General features: G+C 46.2%; 1 protein-coding gene across 3 annotated transcripts in view; it reads right to left on the minus strand.

Annotated features, from left to right (window-relative positions):
* PRPSAP1 (phosphoribosyl pyrophosphate synthetase associated protein 1) overlaps positions 1 to 19909 on the minus strand; it is a 31385-nt gene extending 11476 nt beyond the window's left edge. The window contains exons 1-5 of one of the 3 annotated variants that reach the window (XM_024760743.1): positions 19668 to 19802; positions 19233 to 19444; positions 16266 to 16318; positions 13684 to 13750; positions 1015 to 1187 (exon numbers count right to left, since the gene is read on the minus strand). In XM_024760743.1, the coding sequence (XP_024616511.1) occupies positions 1015 to 1187; positions 13684 to 13750; positions 16266 to 16318; positions 19233 to 19444; positions 19668 to 19670 (508 nt within the window). In that variant the 5' untranslated portion in view covers positions 19671 to 19802. Of the gene's footprint in view, positions 1 to 1014; positions 1188 to 13683; positions 13751 to 16265; positions 16319 to 19232 lie in introns of all 3 variants that reach the window. The other 2 variants (XM_024760745.1, XM_024760744.1) reach the window with 2 other exon arrangements.
* Positions 19910 to 22306: the final 2397 nt, after the last annotated feature.

Raw genomic sequence — 22306 nt, forward strand, 5'->3', positions numbered from 1 at the left:
GTCCCCAAAAAAAAAAAAAAAAAAAAAAAATATATATATATATATATTTAAACATGGAATTAAATACTGGAGCAAAAATAGGCCTTGATTAAAGAATCTAGGAAGAAATGTTAAAGGACTGTGGATTACAGCAGAAGGAATAGGAAAGCAAAAGCCAAGTAATATATATACTAGAAGGAAAGAAATCCACAGACACAATGATAAGAGTTTGGAAACGTGTATATGTCCGATGAGAATGGGTCAAGTACAGAAAAACAATGAAAACACTCTTATAATCAACAGTGCTAAGCAAAAAAAAGGTACACATACAAAAACATGGCAAATGGCCAAGGTCACTGAAAATTTTCCAGAGCGAAGAATTACTTGTTCTTTCCAAAAACATTACACATTTTTATAGAGAATGGAATTCAAATGTGGACTCAGATATATATTTGAGTTTTTAAATAAACATGAGGCAAATAAAATCCCATTAATTGTAAAGCGCTATTACATTTGATTTAGAGGCCATAAAGTACGTCACCACTACACAAACACACGATGAAAATGATCTGCTATACAGAAAGACAATCGGGGAGGGGGAAAAAAAAGAGTATATAAGCTGAAGAAGTAGTAAAGGAAAAATCCAGTTTTACTATTATGTACATCAATAGAATTTAGCTAAGGCTTAAATAAATCTAGACCTGAAACTCAAAAGATCACATCCGAATGCCAAGATCGCCATCTGAAGTTTCGATGATGATAAGATGAAATGGAAAAGAAGGTGGAATGAGGAAAAAGTCCAGGATGAGAGAAGTAAGCCCTGAAGCAGACAAGGTCACTCTGAAGGAGGACAAAGAGAACAGAAAAAGAATTGACACCTAAGCTCACACAGCCCTAAGCAGAACTATGCAAAAGGAAGCAACACTTAGAGAAAACAGGTCCCCAACCAGCTACCTGCGGTATGGACTAATCTGGCACGGGGGACGGTCCCAAGCACCGGCGCGCGCGGGGTCCCGGGGCGCTGGCCACACTCACCGGCTTTCGCCAGCATGGACGCCAGGAGCTTGCATACGATGGAGCCCCTCTTCCGCATCTTGCTCTGCTTGCTGTAGGGGAAGTAGGGGATGACGCCGATAATATTCCTGGCACACGCGGTCTTCAGTGCATAAGCCATGATCAGTAACTCCATCACGGCTGTATTCACGTCTCTGAAACATATGAGGTTTGCACTTTGGGATTAATCTCATTTATTAACCCCTGGCAAAGATCTCAACGTCAGCAATCTGACCTGGGCTGCCAAGAATGACATGACGTGGATCCTCACGCTAGCTTACGACGGCACTTCCTGAAGAGAGGAGAAAGCTTATTAACTCCTCTTTATAGCCGTCTGAGTCCCGGTTTGCATGTGAGGTTACTTAAGTTCACACAAGGTTATCCATTTTCACCTGTGCCTGGATCTTCTGTCAGTGACACTGTCACCGGAGTGGCAGGTGAAGCAGGCAGTGACTGCTGACAACCAGAGTGAACCCACACCTGCTGGCACCATCCCCGGGATCTGAACTCGGGCCAGAGTGCTAGCACCTCGTCTTCCTGGGAACACCAAGGGAAACCTACCTGCCCTTATATTTAGCTGCTGTAACCATAAAGAATTTGGTCTCTTTTTTTTCTTTTGGCAGTGGGGAGAAGGGTGAGGGGTGGGGAGATTTTGGAACTTAATTTCCAAATATCTCCCCCAACCCTTCTTTCCTTGAGATACATAGATTCCTAACAAAGATTACCCAGATAGACAAAAAAATATGAATCTGAAAGGTATTCAAAGGAAAGGCTATTTCCAAATTTTAACGAATGCTGACTGCTAACCCTTTGCCAAGGCTGATCAAGCAAAAGGTGGGGACTTCCCTGGTGGTGCAGTGGTTAAGAATCCACCTGCCTATGCAGGGGACACGGGTTCGAGCCCTGGTCCGCGAAGATACCACATGCCGTGGAGCAACTAAGCCTGTGCACCACAACTACTGAGCCTGTGCTCTAGAGCCCGCAAGCCACAACTATGGAGTCTCAGTGCCACAACTACTGAAGCCCGTGCGCCTAGATCCGTGCTCTGCAACAGAGAAGCCACTGCAATGAGAAGCCCATGCACTGCAATGAAGAGTAGCCCCCACTCACCGCAACTAGAGAAAGCCCGCGCGCAGCAATGAAGACCCAACACAGCCAAAAATAAAATAAATAAATTTACTGAAAAAAAAAAAAAAAGCATAAGGTGGCCTCTGCCCTTAAAGTTAAGGGCCTTGAAATCCTTCCGGATGACCTTCCAAAGCTCTACCCTCTCTCTCTAGCCTCCTCACACTCCTCTTTGGATTATCCAAGTGTCTTCAAACAGCCTCTCTTTTGCATCAGGAGTGTATCTTCCTTGCCTTCACCAGATAAAGAAGATCATTTCCCACGTCCTAGTTCCCACCCAAGTGAGGAGTAGGCTCTTCAGATTATACAGTTTCTGAATTATGTGATCTGCAGCAAAATGGAAAGCCTGCCATCAACATAGCAGAGACTTAATGAATGCTTGTTGAATAAGTGGTGGAAATACTCATCACGAAATGCTTTTTAGCTTGAAGGACAGTTAGGCCATCTTCCCCCAGTCTCTTCCAGTTTATGTTTACACCTGTGGCCCGGGAGTGAGCGACGCAAAGGACATCCTTTCACTCTGACAGTGTTTTCCACACCCACGTTCAACTGGTGGAACTTCCAACCTCTCCTTTGTAGTTTGGATTTTTCACAACTATTTCAAGATTCTGTCATAAGTTTCTATGTTTGTTTCTCCCACGGGGTAGGCAGAGTTGATTCTGGGCTCAACTTCAAGATGCAATTGTCAACCTAGACATGCCTTCTGCACTGCTGACAGGTGACGTTGCTTTCCAGCTGCCATTTCCTTCCTCTGAAATAAAGTGGTACATTCTTCTCCCTCGTGCTCCCAAATTAATAATGTCCCAAGTCTGCCATCAAAAGGTCAGAGGACACACGACCTTTTGGTATAATCAGGACAAAACACTTATCAAGGGCTTCCCTGGTGGTGCAGTGGTTAAGAATCCGCCTGCCATTGCAGGGGACACGGGTTCGAGCCCTGGTCCGGGAAGATCCCACATGCCGCGGAGCAACTAAGCCCACAACAGCCCCCGTGCGCCACAACTACTGAGCCTGTGCTCTAGAGCCCGCGAGCCACAGCTACCGAGTCCGCGAGCCTAGAGCCTGTGTTCTGCAACAAGAGAAGCCACTGCAACGAGAAGTCCGCACACCGCAACGAAGAGTAGCCCCCGCTTGCTGTATCTAGAGAAAGCGCGCACGCAGCGACGAAAACCCAACACAGCCAAAAATAAAATAAATTTTAAAAAAAACCACTTATCAAACACCTCCAAGGTACTTAGGAATTCATAATATTTGGTCGATTTTCAGCACTTATCAACAGTTTTCATCCTGGGTCATCAATTCAACAAATATTTATTGAGCAGCTGGCACCAGGCACTGTGTTAGGTGTGTCAGGTGGGGAGATAACAGGGTAATAAGCAAGGCTGACCTCATTTTGGGGGAAGGCCAGAGACGCCCCCGGGATCACCCTTGTAATCATCTGTCCCAAGGAGCACAGCTAACTCACCTAAGAACGTTCCCCTTCCCAAACACTTATCCTTCGTTCCAGAGGGGAGAGCTTCCCTTCCCACAACGGATCATCTACGTTGATGCCTCGTGGGCCCTGGTGGTTGAGCTGGAAGCCTGCACAGTACTCAAGAGGACAGAATATAGGTAACTCAGGAGTCCGTATCTAAACAACAGGCATCATATACACCGTAGCAAAAGCCTCTTCCATATACAGGCTGCTTGTCAACGTTAGAAATAAAATTAGAGCTTTCTTAACCTTCCACTTGTGTGATGCAATGCGTGGCATTATAAAAGCTCCACTGGACCTGGTGGTTTCTTACACCAGATCCCAATGCCAACAATAACTGTTGAAGTTAATTAAACAGATCCTGGAAGAGGATCTATCTGGGTCATGGGTTTCCAGCTGGCTTTGTGATAGCATTTATAAATAAGACAACCACATAACACGAGGTTTGGATAGCACACAAGGGAAGGCCAGATGGTAAGACATTAATGTAACAAGAGGAACAGTTTTGGAGGAGCCTTGATTTCAGAGTAACTTTCTTTCCGCTAATTACTAATTTCTCTCCTGAGGTTTTCATTTTTTACTTTTTCCTCTTCCTAATGCCCTATGCCAAGGGAGTCAACATTCTCTAGGCTAAGGAAAGCCTCCCCCGCCCCACCCCTTATTGGTCAGGGAGGCAACAAAAGGGTCTTTGTCACAACGGCTTTACCCGTTCACTGAGGGACACTGGACAAATTGGATACCAAGCAGTTATTCTGGGGGCTAGCAGGGCGAAGAGAAATTGGCTGGCAGCCTCTGCTTTGTTTATCTGTTCCCTAAGACTGTTCCAAGTACATCCTGGCTAGTGCCTGTAGTCTTTGTATCTAAGTAGGACAATCTTAACTGTTTACCAACTATTTTTCTCTGGCCTAAGACTATCACATCTTATATTAAACTCAGCCCTGACTGCTCTCTCATTTTCGATAGACAAAAACGAGAGTTAAAGAAACAGACATGGTCTATACGTATCAATTAAAATTGCAAAGACAGACCAACACCACAGATGCAAGTACTGAGAACAGGTCATTTACCCCGTCCCCACCTCCAACAATGAATTCCCTGCAGCAAATAAGCTGTAATGTTTTCTTTTTTTTTTTTTTTTTTTTTGCGGTACGCGGGCCTCTCACTGTTGCGGAGCACAGGCTCCGGACGCGCAGGCTCAGCCGCTCCGCGGCATGTGGGATCTTCCCAGACCGGGGCACGAACCCGTGTCCCCTGCATCGGCAGGCAGACTCTCAACCACTGTGCCACCAGGGAAGCCCTGTAATGTTCTTTTAATGCCTCTTCTTATGTTACATCATCATACCAGAACTTGTAACATAAAACATGAAAATTGTCCTTCAAAAAACCCTTTGTGAGCTTCATATCTATTATCCTTAGTTCCAATGCTCAGTACATTTGGAAACTCCTTGAGTACCACCCTGTGATATCTAATAAGAAATATGTATTTGGTTCCCATTTCGGGCACCAAGCTCCCCTTCTAAAACCTTTGGAATTTCCTAAGCCTCGAGAGGAATAAAGGTGTCTTTAGTTATGTTAAGGAGGTGACTTTTGGACTGCACCTAAAGGAGGGGACTGGTTGCCAGGGAGACAAACCACGGGATTAGAGGGGTTGAACTTTCAGTCCCATCCCCATGACCTCTGGAGGTTGAGACAATCGCCTAAGGCCAACGATATCATCAATCATACCTATGTAATGAAGCCTCGGTAAAAAGCCAAACGGAGGGGGGGTTCAGAGAGCTTCCAGGTTGGAGACCGGCGTAGAGATTGGGGAGAGTGGCGTGAATGCTCTGTGTCCCTTCCTGCATACCTTGCCCTACACATCGCTTGCATCCGGCCCTTCCTGAGATACATCCAGAAGGTGAATTCCAAAGAAATTCTGAACAACGGCAGCACCAGAAAAAGGTCTATATTATATCTCAGGACATCGGCTCTAAAGGCGACCGAACTCATTTCAATGTCTAAGCTTCGTTCTGTTTGTCTAAAATCAGCCTTATTACTTTAGGTAACATCCTCTCCTCCTCAATAGAAAAATCTGTAAGATACATTCCTTCCCCTTGTGCACAGGGATGTTCCCTGCCATTCCAGTAAACAAAGGATGCTGCCTGCCATCCCAGTTCCACCAGGATCAAGCCACTTGCCACTGCAGTCGCCCACTGAAGGCAAGCGCCGAGGGGAATTCAGGATGGAGGAAAATAAGGAGCACTGTGTGCTTTGGATACCTGCCCTAGATAGAAAGATGCATATCTAAGGAATAATTTCAGTGACCCCAGACCCTTGCATCTTCCCAAGTACAGAAAAGCACTAAAATCATTAACTTGAGATGTCTGTTCTCTGTGATCAGCAGTAATCTTGTGATGTTCCACTACATGGTCTTTTTCCAGCAAAAACCTCATATACATCCTGGCTCCTCCCTTATTACCTCTTTGGAGCAGTTTCTCAGAGCCATCTGAGTGGCTGGCTCCGGGCTACAGTCCTCAGTAAGGTCCCCAAATAAAACTTAACCTGCAACTTTTAGGTTGTGTGTTTCGCTTCAACTGACAATCTATTTTACCATTTATAGCAGAGAGTACTAAAAAACTAAATTCCCCGCTAAATTAACTAAATTTAGTTGTCACTAAAATATTCTGTAGTCGGCAATAAAATAGTTTATTGTGACAAACCCAATAACCCTTTTTATGGGATACACACACAGACTTCTCTTTGTCCTTTCTCCAAATTTTTCCTCTCCAATCCCCATCATCCTAAGAGATACAGGAACCACAAGGTGAGGATGTTTTTGCTTTGATACCACCAAACTGAACCACAGGTGAAACAGGAGGGAAGGGGGCAGGGCACAACTGTTAAAAGCATGACATAGCCTGAGGATATGACAGAAACTGATTAGAACCAAATGGGTCCAAGATGGAGGACAAGTCGGCTTCCACTAGACCTTGAGCCTCAGTATACGCTCACTGTAACACGTCAGCACGCTAAATGACACACCCACAGGCGCCAGGACAGTTCCAAGACCCACCACAAAGATCAAAAAGTGGGCGGTGGCCCACTTCCTGGAAATCCCCGCCCCTTCCTGAAACAGCTGGGATACTCCTCCCACTCATTAGCCTATGAAATGACCCACCCCCATAAAAACCGACAACCCCACACCCTGGTGCCTTTCTCACCTTCTGAGATGATCCACACTGTCTATGGAGTGTGATTCTCTCTAAATAAATCCACTTCTTACCTATCACTTTGTCTCTCACTGAATTCTTTCTGTGATGAGACATCAAGAACCTGAACTTCGGGGGCTTCCCTGGTGGCGCAGTCGTTGAGAGCCTGCCTGCCAGTGCAGGGGACACGGGTTCAAGCCCTAGTCTGGAAAGATCCCACATGCTGCAGAGCAACTGGGTCCGTGAGCCACAATTACTGAGCCTGCGCGTCTGGAGCCTGTGCTCCGCAACAAGAGAGGCCGCAATAGTGAGAGGCCCGTGCACCACGATGAAGAGTGGCCCCCACTTGCCGCAACTAGAGAAAGCCCTCGCACAGAAACAAAAGACCCAACACAGCAATCAATCAATCAATATTTTTTTATAAAAAGAACCTGAACTTCATTAAGTCCTGAAACCAGGTGTGTGATCTCAGTTGGAAGACCATGGGTTTGGGCCGGGTTCGAGTCCCGGCACGTGGGTTCAAGTCCCAATCTGAGGTTTCACAAGGAAGACAATTATGGCTTCTCAATAATCTCAAAACAAGTACACACAAGGGAATTGCACCATCTTCAGGACAGGGTTCTGGTTTCCTAAAGCACGATGTATATCTGTGCTGCTCCTTCAAAAGGAAACCTTTCCATATGGTAAGTGTGTAAAATTGCTGTCAAGGTTATTCCAGAAGATTCACTTTCTCTGCTGCAGCTCCATGGACTGCTCCCTACCGCTTCCTTTGTTCAAATTTTTGAGTATCCTAAGCACAAGTGGGAAAAAAAAAACTACAAACGTTTCCCAATTAGCCATCAACCAACTCATTTTTCCACGTTAATTTGTCCTTTCCCTGGAAAACACCTGCACAGTGTAAAGTTCCGTATGTATTACTGCCCCAGGATGACTCTAAACTGCATGTACTAAATATTTCTACTGCATTCTTGGTTACCATGAGATATGGAAACCAAGAATTAGATAGAGCACAACTTCTTGTCACAAAGAAGTCTAACCACAAGCTGTCTCAAGATCCCAGGACAGGGCTGTTAATAGTGAGCGTTAAAAAAAAAAAAAAAAAATAGCGAGCGTTATTTTGCCGTGCCAATAGACTGTGGACTGATACTGTTTATGACGTGTTAAAGAGGTCTGAACTAAAAGTAGGGAGGGAGGTGTATTGTAACAGAAAGGAAATGATGGATATAGCTGTCCCTCTACCCCACGTGCATTAACAAGTGCACAAGGATACCCGGGTGTGGAAATCTGTGGTTAGAGGACATAAAAGGGGGTGATGATGACACCTGCCTCCGAGGGTGGTGACTGGTGGAGGGGCTGATCCACCTGAAGCCCTTCAGCCTCACACACGTCACCAACTTCACACACCAGCCACGGCAAAGTCTGCTATTACTATTATTATTGTATCTCTCCCCTACTTCCTGAATTCATAATGAAAGTAAAGGAGTTAGAATACTCGATAGCCTCGGAGATGTACTATGAAAACACTTGGTCCTTGACATATACACACCACTACGTATAGAATAGATAATTAAGAACCTACTGAATAGCACAGGGACCTACTCAATACTCGATATGGGAACAGAATCTAAAAAAAAGTGGATATATGTGTATGTAAAACTGACTCACTTTGCTACACAGCAAAAACTAACACAACATTGTAAATCAACTACCCTCCAATATAAAAAAAAATTTATAATTCGGTCTTGCTAAGTCAATCCTATGATTAAGAAATTGATTGGAAAAGATTATACTTTCACAAAGGCATCAAAGCCTCGACCATCCCAGCTCATCATGAAAATGAAGACTGGTCAACGCCCTGGCTCTCCAACAGCTGGCCGTCAGCTGTCTACACACAGCAGGAAGGCAGCTCATCAAGTCCTCGGTCACTAACGGCATCCAGGACTATCTGACACAATGGGGTCCCTGACGTGACAAGGTCATAACCTCTTAGTTCCTCCCCCAACTCAGGGATGATCCCTGATTACACGGAACAAAATAAAGCTACCAAGAGCACAGCTACTCATATGCTGGCACACAACTGACCACGACCAACTTAACTCTTGTCCTAGAGATGAGTTCAAAGTCAGCTCAAATTCCAGGCTGAGGTGCAGACCTGTGAATTAAGGCTAAGATTCCTTAAAGATAAACAATTCCTGACGGGACACACATTCTTTTGCTGCCATAAATTCAGTTAGGGTAGAGTAAAGAGACTTCACTGACCACCACTGCCTCTGGACTCAGACCCCCGTATTTCCTGGAGGATGAGTGACAAAGGTGGCCCGTCTATGGCTACAAAGGTCGAGGTTCTGTTCTCTCTCCCTCGATAAACTAGTAAAAGGCTCTCAGTAGTCTAAAGAGGCCAAGCCAAGGATCTAGGGTCACCTGCAGCTCTGTCCTATACCCTAAGGAACTTAAGAATTCAGAGGTTAAAAAAAAAAAAAAGTGGTGACAATGCAACCTTACTGTTCACCACCAACAAAAGCCAGGATAAGCACAGAAGGCCAGGCAGCAGCCAGGGGGAGTGTCAAAGCTCTCTGACTACACATGTTCCAGGGCTACACAAGCCCCGCAGGCTTTCCCCTCATTCCTAAGGCGCAGTGTCAAACAAAAGCATGGGGCGAAAAGATTCCCGTCACCAGGAGACACACAGTACAAAACCAAAATTGCTGGAGGACACATAAATTAGTAGATCCTCCATGGAGGGCAATATGCAATTATCTATCGATACCACAAATATTTCAAGTGTCTATCGATGCAGCCACATCTATCAATACTACAAAATGCATGGATCCTCACACCCAGCCATCGCATTTCTTGGAATCATCGTACAGACACACCCCAAACACGGGCAACGTGACGCACATACAGGATGTTCCGCAGTTGGCAAGCACAAGACTAGAGACACAGCATATGCGACAGGCTGAACAAGCTTCGGTGTGTCCACAGAACACAGTATGACGCCGCAGAAGACAAGATGGGAACACAGTTCCACTGAATCCCACCATAATGAAATACGGCAAACCTAAACTGAGGGTCATTCGACAAAATAAACTGGCCTAGGTGACAAAGTTTTGAAAGTCAAGGAAAGACCGAGGGATGGTTCCAGACTGTCCAGAAGACACGACACAGACAACTAAGTGCTACCTGAGCCTCAACTGGCTCCTTGTGCCAGGATGAGGCCTGGGGGGCAGCAGATGACACGGGGATGGGGTCTGAGGCTTAGGTGGTGACAACACAGAGGTCTCAGTATCCTGATTCTGACGGTGGCACTGTGGTTGTATAAGAGAAAGCCCTTGTTTGTAGGAACTACACGCTGAAGTGTTTCGGGTGGGGAGGCACCAGGCTGGCAACTCTGTCTAAGGCGGCTGCACAGCACAGGCTAGTTTTCTGGAAGTTTGTGATTATTTCAAAATTAGAATCTTTTAAAGATAAGGTAGCTCTTCCTGTATTGATACAGTACAATGCTTTATTTTTAAAAGTTCAGCAAAGTGTATTAGATTTTTTTTTTTTTACTGCATGTTAAGTGTATTGACTGATCTAAAAGAAAATATTTTCAAGTGGATGAAGCATTTCAGAATTAAGTACATCTAGGCAAAGAAGACCTCAATGTAGGAAGAATTTTTGACTCAGTGAAATATTTAAAAATAATTATATCTTTTCAGTGATTATGATGTAGTCAAATCTACAAATTTCATATTTAAAAACTGTTAACATAATTGATGTGGCTACAGGTATGGTTATTTTATAACTGTCTTTTTCTTCTGGGAAGAGGAATAATTTCTGAGTAAACTTTAGGTAGATATTAGAATCATTGCTAACTTATCAATTTAGAGGTATCTTACATGCTTTCTTTTATTTTTGTTTGAATTTTTTTTTATACAGTAGGTTCTTATTAGGTATCCATTTTATACATATTAGTGTATACGTGTCAATCCCAATCTCCCAAGTCATCCCACCCACCCCCCCGCCCGCCACTTCCCCCCCCTTGGTGTCCATCCGTTTGTTCTCTACATCTGTGTCTCCGTTTCTGCCCTGCAAACCGGTTCATCTGTACTATTTTTCTAGGTTCCTTTTTTGTTTTTTTTGGCAGCACCACTAGGCCTGTGGGATCTCAGTTCCCTGACCGGGGACAGAACCCTGCAGTGGAGGCACAGAGTCCTAATCACTGGGCCGCCAGGGAATTCCCTATTAGACTCCTTCTATGTAAAAATTAAGAAAAACATATAAGCAACTGCTTGGGCACACAGTCTCTGAAAAGAATGCTTAAGAACCTGATAACACTTGCCGTATCCAGGGAGGGAAGCAGGGTAGCTGATGGCAGAGGCAGGGCTCGTCATACACCCTTTTGAAACTTGAACCATGCAGATAAATTAAAATTACTTTTATTTTGGTTTTGAGGATCACCTGAATTATGGAACCTAAACTCGTATGCACATTATCAAATAAAGAGGAACAAACAGGTATCTAGTTCTCTCAGAGGGCTGGGGAATTTTTATTTTCTGATACACATTTCTATACTGCCTGTGTTTGCAGAGATGAACGTGATTCTTCGTGATCAGAAAAAAGTATTAAAATACTTACTATCTACCAGGGTACAGGGAACTCTGTTATACCCGGGTTTAGGTGACTCACTCCATGACCCCATGGTCCTCAGTTTCCTTCAGACCCAGTTTCCTCAATCCCTTCATAGGGGGCTGTAAGGAAGAACAGTTTTTCCCTTCTCTGTACAACACTGAATACTTCTGGTCACCAAATGTGTGGGGATTTTCCCACACGTACGTAATTCTCGGAATCTCGGGACACCAGCTGGGTATCCTACAATTCAACTCAATTCTGACACTCTCTGCCTGGACGAAGCATCCGATCCCACAGGTTAAGGGCCCAGTAAGACTGCCCCCTTCCTCACTTCAGACATGGGCAAGCCCAGGCTGTCACCCGTGCTTCTGACCAACCCGCTATAAATCAGAGGTTCCCACGACCCCCTCCTCAGCTCCGATTAACTTGCTAGAGCAAAGTAAAAAAAAGAAAAAGGCAAAAAAAACCTCAGGGACTTCCCTGGTGGTCCAGTGGTTAAGACTCCATGCTTCCACTGCAGAGGGCACAGATTCTATCCCCAGTTGGGGAACTAAGATCCCGCATACCTCGTGGCATAGCCAATAAATAAATAAATAAAACTCAGAAAAAGTTTTCTCACTAGATTACCAGGTTACTATCAAGGATGTAACTCAGGAACAGCCAGATGGGGGAGGTGCACAGGGCGAGGTATAGGGCAAGGGGTGCAGAGCTTCCACGCCCTTTCTGGGTGTACCACCCCCTAGCACCTCCACGTCTTCACCAACCCAGAAGCTCTCCGAACCCAGTTTGAATTCAAAAAAACTTTCAGTTTTTTATGAAGGCTTCATTATACAGGCACAACTGATCAAATCATTGGCCACTGGTGACTGATTCAACTTCCAGCCCCTCTCCCCTCCCCGGAGGTCGGGGGGCTGGGCTGAAAGTACCAACCCTCTAATCACTAGGTTGGTTACCCTGGCAACCAGCCCCTATCCTGTGTTTACCCAGGGGCTTTCCAAAAATCACCTCACTCACGTAACTCAGGTGTAACTGAAAGGAGCTTGTTCTGAATAACGAAAGATACCTTTACTGCTCTTATCACTTAGGATATTCCAAGCGTTTTAGGAGCTCTGTGCCAGGAAAGGAAGACCAGATACATATGTCTTATCATAAATCACAGTATCACAGAGGCCAACAAGAGCTGCCATGTAGGACTGACACATAAGGATTAAAAATGATACGTGTAAAGCGTCCGCACCCTGCTGGCAGCCACTGCTGTGTTTATTACTAACACGGTCTCAGGAATCTAAACCTAAACCGATCAAGACACGAAGATCTGGATTTTTCAAAGACACTCGTGATCTATCGACCCCATTCCCAGTGAGGAGCTGAGAGGAGATAACCCCACAGGGAAGTTCATGCTCAGGTATGCCAGGATTCCCCCAGGGCCAGTCCTCCCACACTGAGGGAAGGAGTGGTAGATGGTATCTGTGATAGACGGGTCACTGTGCAAAATAAAACCCACCATTTAACAACAACAAAGGCTTTCCAGGAGAGCTGAGCAGACAGACACTGGCCTAGGTTCCTGCAAATGGAGGCAGAATATTTTTGTCCTTGAGGAGTTTAAAGCTTGGAGAAGATGATCAAGTAAACAATAACAGGGGTTTCCCTGGTGGCGCAGTGGTTAAGAATCTGCCTGCCATTGCAGGGGACACGGATTCGAGCCCTGGTCCAGGAAGATCCCACATGCCGTGGAGCAACTAAGCCCGTGCGCCACAACTACTGAGCCTGCGCTCTAGAGCCCATGAGCCACAACTACTGAGCCCACGTGCCACAACTACTGAAGCCCACGCACCTAGAGCCCGTGCTCCACAAGAGAAACCACCACAACGAGAAGCCCGCACACCGCAACAAAGTAGTCCCTGCTCGCCACAACTACAGAAAACCCGCATGCAGCAACGAAGACCCAACACAGCCAATAAATAAATAAATAAACAATAACAGTTAAGTATAGTGTGACAAGCATGGCAGGAATTCCAAAAGACTATATATATACATGTATGTATATATATAGAGAGAGACACACACACACACACACACAGACCCACACATATATATGTGTACACATATATATAGTATTTTGGAAAGCATTTAATGTGCAAACGCATTTACAATTTAAAGAAAATGGAACTGCTGTTCATATGAAAAGACAAGTTACATCACTAAGATTTTTAGAGGAAGAGAGATAAAGAAAGTAGTGCTGACTCTTACCTGGGTATTGTCTGTATAATGAAAATATCTTGGCCACGAACAGATTCTTTTATTTCAACTCTTGTTTCTGAAAAATAAAAATGTTCTGCAGTTTGAAGAAAAGCTGTTCGTGGTGCAGTAATTAGGCAGCAATTGGAGGGAGTAAAGGTGAGTCTAAACCAATGCTTTGCTTAGCGCACCAAAATAAATTCTTAAGAGATCTCGGAATGGCATGTACTTACGTAAAAAACAGTCAAGCTAAGGGGAGAACAGGCCAAAAATAGGCTAGAAGGCAAAAGCCACAAACAAGTGTACGTAAAATCTCAGGGTCCAGAAAAGAACATCCGTCACTAAATGAACACAAGATGCTTAGGGAAAAGTATGCAGCAAATAAAGAGGCCAAAAGTTAATATCCTGATTATTCTTTCAACAAAGGCCGATGCCTCCTCTGTTCCAGGCCCTGAGCTGGAGTCCCAAAGTGGGGGACCTGGACCAAGGGGACAAAGACTGACTCAGGAGAGACAGTGCAATGCCAAAGGCTGGCAAACCCTCCAGGCCAATGTGCAGGAGAAAGACCAGCCATGATAAAAGAGAAAGAGGCCTGGGAACGATGGCCTCGCTGCAGACCGGAACATAGTGAGAAAAGGAGCACAGAACATGCAAAGGTGTGGGGCTGCCACTGTGCGCTCGGAAACACAGCGAGAGAGCAGAAAGAGACAGAGAGGAGGTCAGGGAGCTGACCAGGACCACACCACACAGGAGTCTGGATTTTATTCCAAGGGGTGACAGCAGAGCCACTGGAGGACTCGTGTGATCACTGGCTACTGTGTGAGGACAACGGTGGCAAAGCAAGAAGGGCTGCTTGGGGGGAGCCACTCCAGTTGCTTCTGAAGCAGTCCAGGCAAGCGACAGACGGCAGGCTGGACCAGAGCAGCTGCAGTGGAGGTAGTGAGAGGCAGGCAGGCTTCAGATGGATTCTTGAATCAGAGCGCACAAGACGTGCTGACGGACGTGATGAAGGACGAAGCAGGTGAGATGGGCAGAACTCGGAACCCAAAGGGCCCCCACGTGATTGCTAAGGAGACTAGACCATGGCCTATACAATTTTAAATGGTAGTAAGTAAAAATGTGTGCATTTTGGAAATATCCTGATGGAAATGAGTAGAACAGACTAGAGAGGCTGAAAATGGAGGTAAGAAGACCCGTTAAGAAGGTACTTTGACAGCATGAGAGACAGCTAGGAGGCCTGGAACAGGGATGGGAGGATGGAGAGAAAGGTCTTCCCTAAACCACCCTCTTTTCCTCCAGTGCTTCATTTATGAGAAACCCAAATGCCATCACAATGAAGGAAATTCATTACTGTTAAATAGGCCATCTCACCTATCTGCACTCATCTTCAGGTGTTTAAATACCGGCATCTCCTGACTCGTCCTGGCAGGAAAATTTCTCAAGTCACCAAGTTAAAAGTTGTGAGTGTGGAAGCTGGATGAAGGGCTTCTGGGGGTTAATTATAACACACGTGTAACTTATACACACCCCGGGAACATGTGCTTTCCATTACTACCCATTAAACTATCTTTCCCTCTTCCAATAGTTTGCTGTATTATATATTAGCTCCCCAAACATCAATTTTGTGTTAACTATCTCTCCTGTTAAGCTAGTGACACCATGGACAGTTATACCCTGGAAAGAGAAAAGCAAGTACAAAAACATGAATCCAAGGCCTTCAACTTTGCAAAAATAATTCCAAATTGTTTTTATACGAACTTGTCTTCACAATGAGTGATGACTTTATACTCTGGAACCCACGGGGTTGGGGCAGGGTTATGATGCTGCTGCATTCCTGGGACACTGGCTAGAAACAAGTGCCTTCAAGCAATATCATTTAATGTTCCAGCTCTCCCCAGAAACCCAGGCGGCGGCAAAAACGGATGACCAACCCAGGGTGAGGGTCAACAAGACTTGAGAGAAAAAAATGAGAGATAAAACTAACTCAAGGAAGTCTTTTAAATAAGTCATTACTATCTAGTACTGATTGCACTTAATGCCATTTGATGGCCTAATGAAACAGATAAATGTAAAAAGTACTTATCAAATACAGCACAATATGGAAGAAAAAACTTACTCTCTACATCGCTCCTTTTTCTCGTTCTAAAACGACAGGATATTTGCATTATCTTGGAACAGGAGGAAAGGAGACTTTTAAGGAAGAGCAAAGAAGTCAAGATTTAGAGGGACGAACAGAATGCCCTCTGTCCCAACTGTTAAAACAGAAACGTGGGGCTTCCCTGGTGGCTCAGTGGTTGAGGGTCCGCCTGCCGATGCAGGGGATGCGGGTTCGTGTCCCGGTCTGGGAAGATCCCACATGCCGCGGAGCGGCTGGGCCCGTGAGCCATGGCCGCTGAGCCTGCGCGTCCGGAGCCTGCGCCCCACAGCGGGAGAGGCCACAGCAGTGAGAGGCCCGCGTACCGGAAAAAAAAAAAAGAAAAAGAAAAAACGCATTTCTGTGTTACACATGATTAACATTCGCCTTTTAAAAACATGCCAGCCGATTAAACAGAGTTTAGAGAACAAAGGATGTTTAACAAATAAGTTTAACTTACCTCCATTGGTCTCTTGATAAACCACAGACTTCCCCAATTCAGCACCAAGACGCCTAAAGGAGGGGGAGGGGGAGGCAATTAAGAACGCTCTTTTTAAAAAACTCCAGTTCACAGGCATGTGTTTAACAAAAAGACTACAATAACTACACCAGCATTCTTTTACAAAAAAAAAAAAAAAATTTAGAAAGTTTAATTCATTAAGAACTAAAACCTGCTGTCATTCCACAAGCAGCTTCCAGTGCTCACCAATCTGTAACACACTGCTTTACTGGGAAGAGCCCACAATCAAAGTTTAGTGTCTAGTTCCATTGTTTTTTTGAATAATAATTGTCTTGGAACATCAATACCCAACAAATATGTGGTTACTAGCAATAATTCCAAAACACACAAGCCCAAGGTAAATGCCTCAATTGTCAAAAGCGTTGCAGACTTCAGTGCCATTAACCAAATGCAGTGTGAATCGTGTCTGGATCCTGATTAGAACAAACCAAGTGTCAAAGCCCATTTTGGGGACAACCTAGGAAATATGAACAAGGACTAGATAGCAGATATTAAGGAATTAATGGTAGGTTTTTGTTTGTTTTCAGTTATCAGTTAGCATTACCATTTTTATGAGTGAAATGATATAAGGGTGGAATCTGTTTAAAAACACTCCAACCAAGTGTACAACAGAATATTATTCAGCCTTAAAAAGGAATGAAATTCTGGTACACGCTGCAATACGGATGAACCCTGAAAAAATGATTCTAGGTAAAATGAGTCAGACACAAAAATACAACAAAAATACAGACACAAAAATACTGCATGATTCCATTTATAGGAAGTACCTAGAACAGGCACATTCACAGTCACACAAAGCAGAACAGAGGTCACCAGGGTCTGGGAGTAGAGGGGGAATGGAGAGTTAGTGCTTAAAGGGTACGGAGTTTCTGTCTGAAACGATTAAAAGATCTGGAAATGAATAGTGGTGATAATCACACAACACTGTGAATGTACTTAATGTCAGTGAACTGCACACTTAAAAGTGGTTAAAACTTGGGGCTTCCCTGGTGGCACAGTGGTTGAGAGTCCGCCTGCCGATGCAGGGGACACGGGTTCGTGCCCCGGTCCAGGGGTATCCCATATGCCGCGGAGCAGCTGGGCCCGTGGGCAATGGCTGCTGAGCCTGAGCGTGCGGCGCCTGTGCTCCGCGGCGGGAGAGGCCACAACAGTGAGAGAGGCCCACGTACCGCAAAAAAAAAAAAAAAAAAGTGGTTAAAACTTAAAACTTTTCTGGAACAAACTTTTCAAGAACCAAATATAAAAACAAAAAAGCAAAACCGGGGCTTCCCTGGTGGCACAGTGGTTGGGAGTCCGCCTGCCAATGCAGGGGACACGGGTTCGAGCCCCGGTCCGGGAGGATCCCACATGCCGCAGAGCGGCTGGGCCCCTAAGCCTGCGCCTGTGCTCCGCGGCGGGAGAGGCCACAACAGTGAGAGGCCCGCGTACCGCAAAAAAAAAAAGGAGAAAAAAAAAAAAAAGCAAAACCATTGACTATTTAAATCTGCCCTCCTCCCTCTGCTTTCTCTTACCAAGGTCACTGTGGTAAATATGACCCAAGATAAACAAACACAAGCTTTATATTTAAAATTAGTATTTTAGTTGGCCTCAAAAAGAAAGACAAATAATCAGAGGTTAGAAATAGAAACTAGGTAGTAGATTGCAAAAGGACTGTTTGGTTTTTTTTTTTTACACTCTTCTAATCTCATTCAAAACTCTAACTGAAAATAACATAGGCATTACTGAGAAAATATGACTAAAGTTTCCCCTTTCTTCTACATTTTCATCTAGAATTTTAAAATATCTTCATGCCATTAATTATCAACTCTGAAAAACCCACAGAACTCTAATGTAAGTCGCTTAAAATGTGAAAATGACTTTAAAAGTTAAAAGACAAGCTTATTTATTTTATAACAAGTCTATTTGCAAAGGGCTCAAAAGGCTCTTCCTTTACACTAGGGTTCTGGGATTCTTCACAAGAGCCAACTAGAAAAGAGGCCATTTAGTAAACATGTATTATTCAGAGGGCTACTATGAGCCTCTGCTCTGCTAGATGCTTGATCTACATTATTTTGTTCGTGCTCACAATGTTCTGGGTCCAACAGACGGAATTATCCCCATTTTACCAATGAAGTTCAGGAAAATCAAGTCTCTTGCCCAGGGCAAGGCTGACAAGGCCTTCAGACCCCAAAGGCCACTTGAGGCCAGAGGCTTCCTTAGGTGAAAAAGACAAGGAAAGGCAAAGACTTAGACTGATCTAACCTAACTGACTTACAGAATACGGTTAGACCACGGTTTCTATCACCAACTCCGACAAACCTGCTCCCCTAGGGTCGCCCTGTTCTCCCTGCCCTCCCCTACACCTCTACTTCTGTCGGTGCACCTTGAGCCTCGCGGGTCTTCCACCTGCAAGGCCCTCCGGCCGCCCCCACCTACTGCATCCGCCCCGTCCATCCCCAGTGTTCTAACTACGTGCGGGCCTCCGTCTCCTCGGGGAGACTTGGGAATGGCAATGACCAGCTTCAGAGGTCAAACCCAACCGTGGGAAAGGGAGCCAAACCCAGAACCCCTCTCTCCAAGGCGCGCTAATCCAGCGATTACAGAATCCTCACCACCGCCTGGGAGGTGGGAGTGGGGAGCCGAAAGCAGGGCGAGCGGTCCAAGGACCCGGAGGTGGGGAGAAGCCAGCAAGAGTCAGACGAACGCTTTTCAGCTGCAGAACTGGGGGTGGGGGGGGGGGGGATCCTCTGTCACCTCCAAGGCTTTGTCCAGACCTGAAACGGCAGGATTCTGCGACTCCCTCCCCCAGGGGCAGGACGATGGGGTCAAATTACCCCTCGCCCGGGTCGGGGTACGTGGAGGCGAAGAGCAACAAGGACCGTCTCCCGGGAGGGGCCCCTCGGGACATCCCCGGCTCCCGCCCCTTACTCGGTGATGCGCTTGGCCAGCTCGGTGCAGGCAGCCGTGGAGTTGGCCGAGAAGACTCGGTAGCCGGTGCGGGCGGCGTTCATGGCCGGGCGGGCGGCGGGGCAGGCTCGCGGGGCGCGGAAAGCGGAGGACACGGAGAGCGGGGGCAGCAGCAGCAGCTTCTTGGGCATCGTCCGGCCCGGGGGCGCAGTTACAGCCGGCCCGCGGCGGGGCTGCACGGGGGAGCGGTAGGCCCGCGTAGGGGAGGAACCGAGAAACCCGGCACAGGAGGGAAGAGGTCAGAGACCCCCACCCTCCTCGTACAAAAGGCTACTAAGGGCTCTGGAGCAACCAGAGCTCGCTGCGACCTGCGCCGCAGCCACCTCAAAGCCAGTGACGACGGCACCACCCCCTCCGGGAATCGAAAAGGCACGGCTAGAGCACCCGCACAGTCACCATCTCAGATGAGGGCAGGGCGGTCGGCAACTCTCTACAAGCTTGTTTTCCGAGGGAAGCATCACGGATTCACTCCGCCGCCTGATCTTGTCGCTCCACGGGAGTTCTTTTGCTCTCATCTTCTTGGGTGGTGCAGCCTGACTTGGTAGTGGTGCCAGCCTTTCCAACTTTTCCGCCAGGATCCAAAATGTCAGCCTCCGAGGTGGCTGACGATCTAGCTCCGCGCCTCCATGATAACACAGCGCTAGAGCCCTGCGAGGCGCATGCGCCGCGCTAGGCTGGGGTTGCTTTGAAAAGTGGAGGGCGGGGTTATTTCCGGGTGGTTGCCTGGGATACTAAAATGCCCAAAAGGTGGTGTACTCCTGAGCCTGATCTTTATTCCCCAAACTCCAAACTTGCATCTGCACGTAAGGCAAGCCTCTCTGAACGAGTCAAGGCACTCCTGCCAGTCTTTGCTCTCAATCCGAAAAGCCTTTATTCCTCCCCTTCCATGCGCTCCAGTCCCTTAAAGACCCACTCACGTGACACCTGCTCCACTGAGTCTTTCTAGATACTTCAGCCACAGTAAGCTGTCCTCGCCCGCTGGGCGGTACCGTGCGTGGCACCCTGTATAGTTGCTTCTATTTTTATTTAGCTTTGTGAACATCTGTCTTCCCGACTAGGATGTAAGTCCTCCTAGGGCAAGATCGTATGTCACTTAGTTCTTCGTATTTCCCAGTGTCCAGGGCAGTGAGATGGGTTCCAGAGGCACGCAATCAATACCTGTTGAATGAGGTCCAAGAAGAAAGTAAAGGGCAGGGAAGCATTTGAGTCACTAGTTATCAGTTGCCTCAGGATTGGGGAGGGAAGCTGATCTCCTGCTTCTCCATCTTCTGAGGACTCTGCCTGTTGTGACATTGGGCCTGAGGGAGCAATTGATTGTGACTCTTGTGTCACGAAGCCTCCGAAGCCTGCAGCTTCAGGATTTGGAAATTGAACTGCCCCAGGGCCTGTAGCAGCCTGACCCACATTCCAGCTGGCTCTCCAGAATTACTGATGCACCCACCCCCTCTCTCCTAGAGCAGGTGAAAGAGAAAAAGAAAGAAAGAAAAGAAAGAAGGAAAGGGAAAAAGCAAATGGGCTATGGGGTAAATAGCTTAGACCAAATTATTTACCTGCACACAAGTTCAGCCGATGGACCCAGCCATAAGCCACGTTACCTTCTAAAACTAAAGAAAACCACTTCCCTTCACATTTTCCATATAGATATATTTTTTCCGTATATATATCCTACAGAACCCCTCAAACCTTAATATACCCAAAACTAAACCCATCTTCATTTTCTCAGTTCTCTCCAAACTGCACCTGCTCCTCTACTCCCTCTGTGAGTAAACATAACGTGAGGTTCCCAGTCAGTAAGTCTCAGGAGAATCCTTGACTCTTTCCTTTCTCTCGCTTTCTGCATGTATCCATTTATCCATCTATTAACATTTACTGAGCACCTACTGTTTGCCAGGCCCGTTTTAGCTGTTTGGGATACTTTAGAGGAAAAAAAAAAAGACAAAATTTCCTACCCTGGAGAGGTACATCTAGCAGGGGGGAGAGCAATTTTTAAATAAACATAATAATTGAGTAAATTATGTAGTGTGTTAGAAGTTGTATTTGTTTCATATTGCTGTGGTAATAAATTACCACCAAGTGGCTTAAAACAACACAAACTTACACAATCTTAGTTCTGGAGGTCAAAAGTCCTAAAATCAAGGTGTTGGCAGGCTGATTTCCCTCCGGATGTTCTGGAAGAGAATCCATTTCCTTGCCTTTTCCACTCTCTAGAGGCCACTTCTCTCCTTGGCTAGTGGTCCCCATCCTCCATCTTCAAAACCAGCAGCCTAGCATCCTCAAATCTCTCTCTCTCTCTCTGATCTTTGCTTCCATTCACATATCCATACCCACTCTGACACCCTTGCTTCCCTCTTATTAAAAACTTTTGTGGGGGCTTCCCTGGTGGCACAGTGGTTGAGAATCTGCCTGTCAATGCAGGGGACAAGGGTTCGAGCCCTGGTCTGGGAGGATCCCACATGCCGCGGAGCAACTAGACCCGTGAGCCACAACTACTGAGCCTGCACGTCTGGAGCCTGTGCTCCGCAACAAGAGAGGCCGCGATAGTGAGAGGCCCGCGCACCGCAATGAAGAGTGGCCCACGCTCGCCGCAACTAGAGAAAGCCCTCGCACAGAAATGAAGACCCAACACAGCCGAAAATAAATAAATAAATTTATTTTAAAAAAAAAACTTTTGTGGTTTTTAATAATAAGTCCTCCCACCTTCTTCACCCTGCTGTGGGTCTCTCACTATGATTAATAATCAATTTCTCTGATGAGAAATCACAAAATTTAAGATTGGAAGTACTCACCTTCTCCAAGCCTCAGTTTCTAAGTTCCTACAAACTTACCTTATTTCTCCACTGATAAGATAGGGAAGAAGGGTCATAAAAGATGAATTTGGGGGCTTCCCTGGTGGCGCAGTGGTTGAGAGTCCGCCTGCCGATGCAGGGGACGCGGGTTCGTGCCCCGGTCCGGGAAGATCCCACATGCCGCGGAGCGGCTGGGACCGTGAGCCATGGCCGCCGAGCCTGCGCGTCCGGAGCCTGTGCTCCGCAACG

Source organism: Neophocaena asiaeorientalis, unplaced genomic scaffold (genome assembly GCF_003031525.2).
Source record: "Neophocaena asiaeorientalis asiaeorientalis breed wild unplaced genomic scaffold, Neophocaena_asiaeorientalis_V1.1 scaffold30, whole genome shotgun sequence".
In the NCBI taxonomy this organism is placed as follows: Eukaryota; Metazoa; Chordata; class Mammalia; order Artiodactyla; family Phocoenidae; genus Neophocaena; species Neophocaena asiaeorientalis.